Source organism: Mya arenaria, chromosome 13 (genome assembly GCF_026914265.1).
Source record: "Mya arenaria isolate MELC-2E11 chromosome 13, ASM2691426v1".
NCBI classification, from domain to species: Eukaryota; Metazoa; Mollusca; class Bivalvia; order Myida; family Myidae; genus Mya; species Mya arenaria.
The window spans coordinates 24,833,716-24,842,152 of record NC_069134.1 but is presented as its reverse complement, the minus strand read 5'-3'; the positions used below and the strand labels follow the sequence as shown (position 1 = coordinate 24,842,152).

General features: G+C 35.3%; 1 protein-coding gene across 1 annotated transcript; it reads left to right on the top strand.

Annotated features, from left to right (window-relative positions):
• Positions 1 to 1,204: 1,204 nt before the first annotated feature.
• LOC128213402 (leptin receptor gene-related protein-like) lies at positions 1,205 to 5,767 on the top strand. Its single transcript, XM_052919056.1, has 4 exons — positions 1,205 to 1,254; positions 2,534 to 2,608; positions 2,866 to 3,052; positions 3,819 to 5,767. The coding sequence occupies exons 1-4, from the start codon at positions 1,220 to 1,222 to the stop codon at positions 3,930 to 3,932; spliced, it is 411 nt and encodes a 136-aa protein (XP_052775016.1). The 5' UTR covers positions 1,205 to 1,219; the 3' UTR covers positions 3,933 to 5,767.
• The last annotated feature ends 2,670 nt before the right edge of the window (positions 5,768 to 8,437 follow it).

Here is an 8,437-nt window from a genome sequence, read left to right as displayed (position 1 = left end):
TCAACATAATAAGTATTTTAACTTTTGATAACCAATTTGATATATCATTACAGTAAGTCGTGTGAAAATTAATTTGGCGCCATAGGTAAATTTCCTCGGGACAGTCATGTTCATACTGCAAGACATACCTACCAGACGCTGGAATATTATATGGTATATTATATAATTCCAAGAAAAACAAGAAGCTTTTTTATGTAAGTTATGAACCATATAAATGGAAATCTAGACCGAATTGCATGCGGCCGATATAGCAAAAATATAAGTTATACGGCACAATCTTTATGACGTCATACCAAAACAAACATGGCCGGCATAAGAGGTAATTAAGTAAAATGTATTTTAAAACTATTTTGTTTAACAAGTAAACTATTTCACCGGGTTTATAATATGTAAAGATAAAAAATATATGTGATTTTCTTGAGTATGCACATAATTTTCGCATTTTTTTTACCGCAGTGCCAGAATAACACAAACATGTAATTATAAAAAGCGACCAGTCAGAACTGTCAAACTCATACTCATGTGATAGCCAAAATAACAAAATTAAAATTATTAACAAACATAACGATTTCAAGATATATTAAGCTCGTCTTGATTTCGAAGAAAAATGTCTATATTTTGTGCCTCAGGCTTGGTTGTATTTAAATTATTGCCGTTGATGTCAACCATTACAAACTTATAATCAGATGACAATCCACTCGTGAAAAGCAAGACCCACAACACTTGCTTCAATTTTTGGGAGGTTATGTTTTTTTTTGACTGAATAAAAACAGATTTGTGTTGTTGCTTTCTCTTGGTTGCTCTGCAATCGCTCTGGGTTGCTCTGTGTTCTCTCATTTGAAGAATGGTAGTACAAGCCCCCTCATTATATAAATAACATTGAATAGGAGTCTTATACATAATCCATTCAAGGAGTTTTTTTATATATGGTTTCATATAATATGCTGTAAGTTGGTATAGAGTCATCCAAACCATGTCTATTTTACTTAGTAGAGGAGTTGACATTATTCAGAGATAGATAGATGGATGACAAGAAAAGGCTCTTGGTTGTAACATTCCTGCTTTTATGCAGAACATTTATTCTTATACAAAAAAGCCTAGATGGTTATTGCACTATGTTTTCAATATTTATATCATGTAAATTTAAAAAAAAGAATTTTGTATGTAGAAATCATTTCCTTTATTTTTGAATCTTTTCTCTTAGCTAAACAAATTGTTCATGTTTTTTTTTCATGTGCTGCTCCAACAATCAGCGTAAGTATAATTAGAACATACTGGCTTTTGAAGAGTTAAATACCAATTATAATTATATAATTAGATCATAATTATAAGAGTTAAATATATTATGAAACCCTATTTCTGTCTTTGTTCATTTAGAGATTAATTGCTTAAACTGAGACCCGATCAATAGAACAGAACAAATTTTTATTAAGACTTGGTGTATCATCTAAAGACATGACATAATCTTTTATTGTATATGTCGTTTTTATAATCAAAGTATTAAGTATAGTATTGCTGTATATGGTAGAAATATAATAATATGTATGTTTACAACACAATAATGTTGCAGTATCCTTTTTATGAATGGGACTAGGGCCCTAACTATAGTGAAAATACTTACAAAATGCCTAAAATTGTGATATTATCAAAGTTTATTTGAAACAAGGCAAAGCGTCCCTTTACATCTTAGGTTTGAAGAATTTTTAAGAGAATACATGTTTAAGACTGCATTTAACATATATCTGTACTAGTTTTGTACAATGTATTTTTTAGGGTTGTGAATCATATTTGGCCAAATTTTCATTAAAAAAAAACACTGGTTTGGGAAAAAGTATGGTAACAGAGGATGAACAGTATTGGGAGTAATAAGAATTATTATTAAGAGTAACATTACAAGAACAATTTTTTAACATAAATGATTATAAGCCTAATCAGCTCACATTTATTAACAGTGTTTAATAAGTGTGGTACTTAAACACAGAGGGGCATACAGAATAATTATGTTGTGTAGATTTCTGCCTAATAACTGTTTAATATAACTGTTTACGTGTGCATATAAAAAAGAAGAAAAAATAATATAACACACAAATCTTCATCTTCAATATCAACTTGGTTGCAAGAAATACAATAACGTTCATTGTGTGGAATATTTTTTCTAGCATATCATTCATTTTGAATTCTAATTTGCTGTACAGACATTAGCAATCTAAAGAGGTATCAGTGATATTTAGCTGATAACATATTCAAATTAACTTTATACTGGAATCTTTAGAATTCTTAAACATATCAAGAATAGAAGTACTTCTTAATGATCCATGCCATTCTGTTAGCATGTATCTAAAACATTCGTTAGTTCTCCTGAACTTACGACCGAGGTAAAATAGGGCATCAACTGTTGAATGGCATTTTGAGCTTTTCAGCTCTACAGATGTACACACACAAGTTTGTAGTACAAAACCAGTATATTCAGATTACATTATTGAAATGTTTATAATCATATTTAACTGTTGAAATACTATATAACTGCTTGTAGGTTAATCGGTTTGGCATTTTTGGCTGCAGTTGGCATCACATTGCTTGTTCTAGGATGTGCACTGGAACAGTTCAAGTATGTTTTATTGAAGCATTCTTGCCAAAACCTGTTTTATTGTTTCAAACTAATTGTTACAAATTTGCATGTTGAAAATTGAATCCAATCATTAATGTTAGTATTGTAACTCTAAACTTGATTTTATTTGATAACATTTTAATGATAATATGAATATTAGTTTGTAAATCAGGCTTCGTTGATAAGCATGACAATGATTTTTGAGAAAAATAAAACGCTTATGCTTGACTTAAAATACATTATTTTCCCACTTGTAGCAACTGGTGGCCGATGTTTGTGCTAATATTCTACTTGCTGGTGCCAATACCTACAGTAATTTCTCGGCGTTTGTCAGGGGGGTATGACACAGCCAGTAATGCCTGTGTAGAGCTGTGTATCTTCCTTACCACTGGAATTGTCGTCTCCTGTCTTGCCCTTCCTATTGTGTTGGCACATAAAGGAACAGTGAGTACCCTTTCACTTATTGGCCAGGCTTGTTGGCACATAAAGGAACAGTGAGTACCCTTTCACTTATTGGCCAGGCTTGTTGGCACATAAAGGAACAGTGAGTACCCTTTCACTTATTGGCCAGGCTTGTTGGCACATAAAGGAACAGTGAGTACCCTTTCACTTATTGGCCAGGCTTGTTGGCACATAAAGGAACAGTGAGTACCCTTTCACTTATTGGCCAGGCTTGTTGGCACATAAAGGAACAGTGAGTACCCTTTCACTTATTGGACTGGCTTGTTGGCACATAAAGGAACAGTGAGTACCCTTTCACTTATTGGCCTGGCTTGTTGGCACATACAGGGACAGTGAGTACCCTTTCACTTATTGGCCTGGCTTGTTGGCACATAAAGGAACAGGGCTTACCCTTTTACTTATTGGCCAGCCTTGTTGGCACATAAAGGAGCAGTGAGTACCCTTTCACCCAAAAAGTCACAAAAAGTCATACATTGCTCTCTAGTTTAGCCACACTGCATATATCATGCAAAAACATGCTGTATTTTTTTTAAAGCCAAATGCCAAAATATTATTTTAATTGTGTGTGCTGTCTCCAATAGTTCTTGGTTAAAGTCTGTAGAGAAAATAAATAAGATTGGTGTTGCCTTACATGTATGTAGCAGTTGTTTCCCATTTTACATTTTAGTCAGTTGCTATTGGCTTAACATTAATACAGACATTAAAAATAAACATTGAATAGTCAGTCTTTTATTTGCTTTGTTTACAGATAGAGCCAGGAGCCTGTGGCCTGGTTACATCAGGCAGTGTTGTAGTGTTCTTGACAATTCTCGGATACTTCTCCGTGTTTGGCAATGACGACTTTGATTATTCATCATGGTAGACTTGTACCTTGAGTGCCAACAGCCAACATTGAGCTTTCAAAATCCATTGAACAAGATCTGGGACTGATACTAGATACATGTATTACCATAACTGCTGGTTTTAAGCTTTTCCCGCCAATAGCTTTTATAGAGTCTTTAGCAAATGCAGTTAAATTTTTATAGTGTTTCTAATTTATGATCGATATTACATATTGTTATTATTTGAAAAAGTGTTGCAATGAGAAAGCACCTCATAAACATGTATTGGTGTATTGCTTAGAATAATCATCATTTTCATTTATATGTATTTTCAGAAAATGTATTATATCTTAGTACTGTACTGTAAATCACAAAGAAATTCAATGTGAAAAAAAAACGTGTTTTATAAATAGTTATGGCATGAGTAGAATACACTATATTTCCCAACAGTTTCATGTATTTGGAATATCACCCTTATAAACGATGCATACTATTATTCAAGGAGCATTGTTGTATGTCTAGATAATGGTTATACAGGTATGAAAATATCCAAATTTTGACAAAATGTGAGTAAGAGGGATTCATGCCCTTGATCCCTATCAAAATTTGTATTTACAGCCTTTTCCATTTCGAAGTATTTATCACTATTTTAAATGCAAATGTCAAAAATAACAACTTTACAATAGTCTAGAGTTAAAAGCTTGCAATTCTAATTTCATTATTTATCCTGAAATGTATCATCCCTGGTTATAGCAATCTGCATCAAAGTATAGGTTGTCAAAAACAACTGATGGACTTGTATTATTCTAGTGTTGTGATTGAACAACTGTAATATACATCTAACTTCTTTTCTGTATTACATGTTCCTTTAATTTATTATAAAGTATATCAACAATGATATCAAATCACTTTCACTAAAAGGGAAGTACATAACAATCCAAGTCATTTAAGTGCTTATTGTTTGAATGGTTTTATTGTCATGTATTGAGTAAGTGTTATCAACAAGTGTTATGTTGAAAGCTACTGAATGGTTTATAATCATATACAGTTGAACCTTTTTGGCCCTAACTCCCAGGGATTGGAGAAAATACTTGAACCTCGGGAAATTTGAGCCAAGCGGGAATGCTTACCTTCATTAGAAATAAATCGGTCCTTTACACCTAGTTGGAGCCAACATGGTAATCTAGCCAAGTGAGTTTGATCCAACAGGGTTTGACTGTACCAAAATGGCAACATGTATTGGTACGATTATGTACACTGTGGATCAATCAAAAGTGAACATGTACTTCAGCTAGCCACCAATTATAATATTGAATGGGATTTGTCATACATCACATACAAACCCAAGGTATATTATACAACTATTTTTGTTGTCAACTCCACATTCATTTTGTAAGAAAAAAGTGTGAGTTAATATATTTCTTTATCCTGGTTTTGTGTTGTTTCCTAAGCGTGTCTTAATTTACCTCAAATACCAGTACATATTTATTTTTGTATTTCATCATGATAATTAGATCAAGTTATTGTTGTTGCTTACTTTCCTTGTTCCAAGTTACCATACTAAATTTAAGAGAATTGAAACAGGATGTGAAACTCGTAATGGTATTTTAAAACCTGTTGTACATATGTATTCAATGTTTCTATTTTATTTTCATATTCTTTGTACATATATATTAACACTGTTTCTTTAATAGTGCCAGATAGTGTTGTTTCCTGTCTGAACAAGTTAAACTACACCATCATAATAATACACATGTAGAACTGCAAGTCTTACTGTTACTTATGTGAATGTAATTTTGAGGTCTTATTATTTTTGACCTGCTTGTTATCATTTTGTTATTTATTGTGTAGATTATGCATAAATGAAGAAACTTTACTTTGCATTTTATGTATTATAATGTGCATCAGACACAGTAGAACAGAGATTTGATTTGATCAGCCTTGACTGTCACATAATGATGTTCTTGATTAAACTTTGCTTGTGGGTTGCTTATTTGAAGGACAATTGCCAATAATGGATGGCATCTGATAACCATGAAAGTAAAGTTAATGTCTATAGTCTGACGCCTACACATCCTCTGTGCAGTTAAAGAGATAGCTGGATGCTAAAAAGGAAACTAGAGTGCTGCAGACACTGCAGGCCACATCTGTTATTGTTTTCTTCCGGCAAACTGAATTATTAATGTGTCTGAAGAAGCCGTCTGATTCTACTGTTTATCCTGCTTTCCAACTTACACTTCTTTCGTCTGTATTTGATTCCTGTACAGATATCCTGAAGACATGCTTTGGGTCATATCCATAAAATGTTTTAAGTCATGCTTTAACTTAAGTCAAATTCTTATTTTTTATTGTCAAAGCATAACCGACCTTTATTAGAGTCAGAGTAATGGGCACCGCTTAGCATATGCATATTGTCTCGGGCAACATATTTTGAGTGATGGCCAGCCAACACAACTATGCCAAAAGCACGAAGACTATCACAATAGTAAATACTCTGATTTTTTGCAAAATCTAGGACACCGAGTTTGGTGGATATTGGTCGAACCATAGTCAAATTTACGTTATTTCTAGAATAACAAGAGCGGTCACAGACATGGGGGCATTTTTTGTAACGAAAGCCAATCAATGGTAAGGGTAGTTTCTCAGTAACTTAAGAAATGCGTATAAATTAAGAAAGGGCAATAACTCTTTCAAAAAAGGTCAAATTGCAAAACCCTGACAATATGCGCTGCGTCACTAAATAGTCATAAACGTAAGAGAAGTTGCGAAGAAACCAATTTTAAATGTAAAATAAAGATAGGGCAATAACTCTTTGAAAAATGGTCGAATCGCGAAACCCCAACAATATGCGCTGCGCTGCATCAAATATAGTCATCGATCTGTGAAAGTTGGTAGAAATCGCATTAAAAATGTAAGAGGAGTTGCGAAGAAACCAATTTAAATGTAAAAAAAAGGGCAATACCTCTTTCAAAAATGGGTGAATCGCGAAAGCCCGACAATATGCGCTGCTTCACTTTATGATCATCAATCTGTGAAAGTTTGGTAGAAATCGCATGAGAAATGTAAGAGGAGATGCAAAGAAATGAATGTGGGACGGACAGACGCACACAAACACGCACGGAATCGCGCCTACCATTACTATATCCCCTCGCCTTTTCAAGGCGGGGGATAAAAAGGTAATAACTCTCCAATGACTTGAGCAATACTGCATGACAGGTTATTGAACTTGTTCAAGATTATATGCCCATACACATTCTAACAAAATTTGGTGATGATTGGAAAAAATGCTTTATTAAGATATTTACAAGACAACGTACTGGATTCTACCTGCCTATTGGCCACTGGTGAATCTATAATATGTCTTGTCGATGAAGGGGTGTATAACAAGACAAGCTTAACATGTATCCAACAAAGAAGCATAGCAGGTATGTTATGCTTAAGCCAAATGTGACTGCAATGACATCTGGAATGTTACAATACACAGCCTCAATAATTGGTATAGAAAGAGACATCCTTTTTGAAGCTAGCCTGCTGGAGTTGAGGCCACAATGTCATCTATTGTGACTGGAGTTGAGGCCACAATGTCATCTATTGTGACTGGAGTTGAGGCCACAATGTCATCTATTGTGACTGGAGTTGAGGCCACAATGTCGTCTATTGTGACTGGAGTTGAGGCCACAATGTCGTCTATTGTGACTGGAGTTGAGGCCACAATGTCGTCTATTGTGACTGGAGTTGAGGCCACAATGTCGTCTATTGTGACTGGAGTTGAGGCCACAATGTCGTCTATTGTGACTGGAGTTGAGGCCACAATGTCGTCTATTGTGACTGGAGTTGAGGCCACAATGTCGTCTATTGTGACTGGAGTTGAGGCCACAATGTCGTCTATTGTGACTGGAGTTGAGGCCACAATGTCGTCTATTGTGACTGGAGTTGAGGCCACAATGTCGTCTATTGTGACTGGAGTTGAGGCCACAATGTCGTCTATTGTGACTGGAGTTGAGGCCACAATGTCGTCTATTGTGACTGGAGTTGAGGCCACAATGTCGTCTATTGTGACTGGAGTTGAGGCCACAATGTCGTCTATTGTGACTGGAGTTGAGGCCACAATGTCGTCTATTGTGACTGGAGTTGAGGCCACAATGTCGTCTATTGTGACTGGAGTTGAGGCCACAATGTCGTCTATTGTGACTGGAGTTGAGGCCACAATGTCGTCTATTGTGACTGGAGTTGAGGCCGCAATGTCGTCTATTGTGACTGGAGTTGAGGCCGCAATGTCGTCTATTGTGACTGGAGTTGAGGCCGCAATGTCGTCTGGAGTTGAGGCCGCAATGTCATCTATTGTGACTGGAGTTGAGGCCACAATGTCGTCTATTGTGACTGGAGTTGAGGCCACAATGTCGTCTATTGTGACTTGAGTTGAGGCCACAATGTCGTCTATTGTGACTGGAGTTGAGGCCACAATGTCGTCTATTGTGACTGGAGTTGAGGCCACAATGTCGTCTATTGTGACTGGAGTTGAGGCCACAATGTCGTCTATTGTGAC

Bases quoted from the DNA above. Each gene is read 5' to 3' on its own strand.
- LOC128213402 (XM_052919056.1), top strand. From the start codon at position 1,220: ATGTTTTTTTTTCATGTGCTGCTCCAACAATCAGC. The intron at 1,255-2,533 runs GTAAGTATAATT...AACTGCTTGTAG, and splicing joins GTGCTGCTCCAACAATCAGC to GTTAATCGGTTTGGCATTTT. The intron at 2,609-2,865 runs GTATGTTTTATT...TCCCACTTGTAG, and splicing joins TGTGCACTGGAACAGTTCAA to CAACTGGTGGCCGATGTTTG.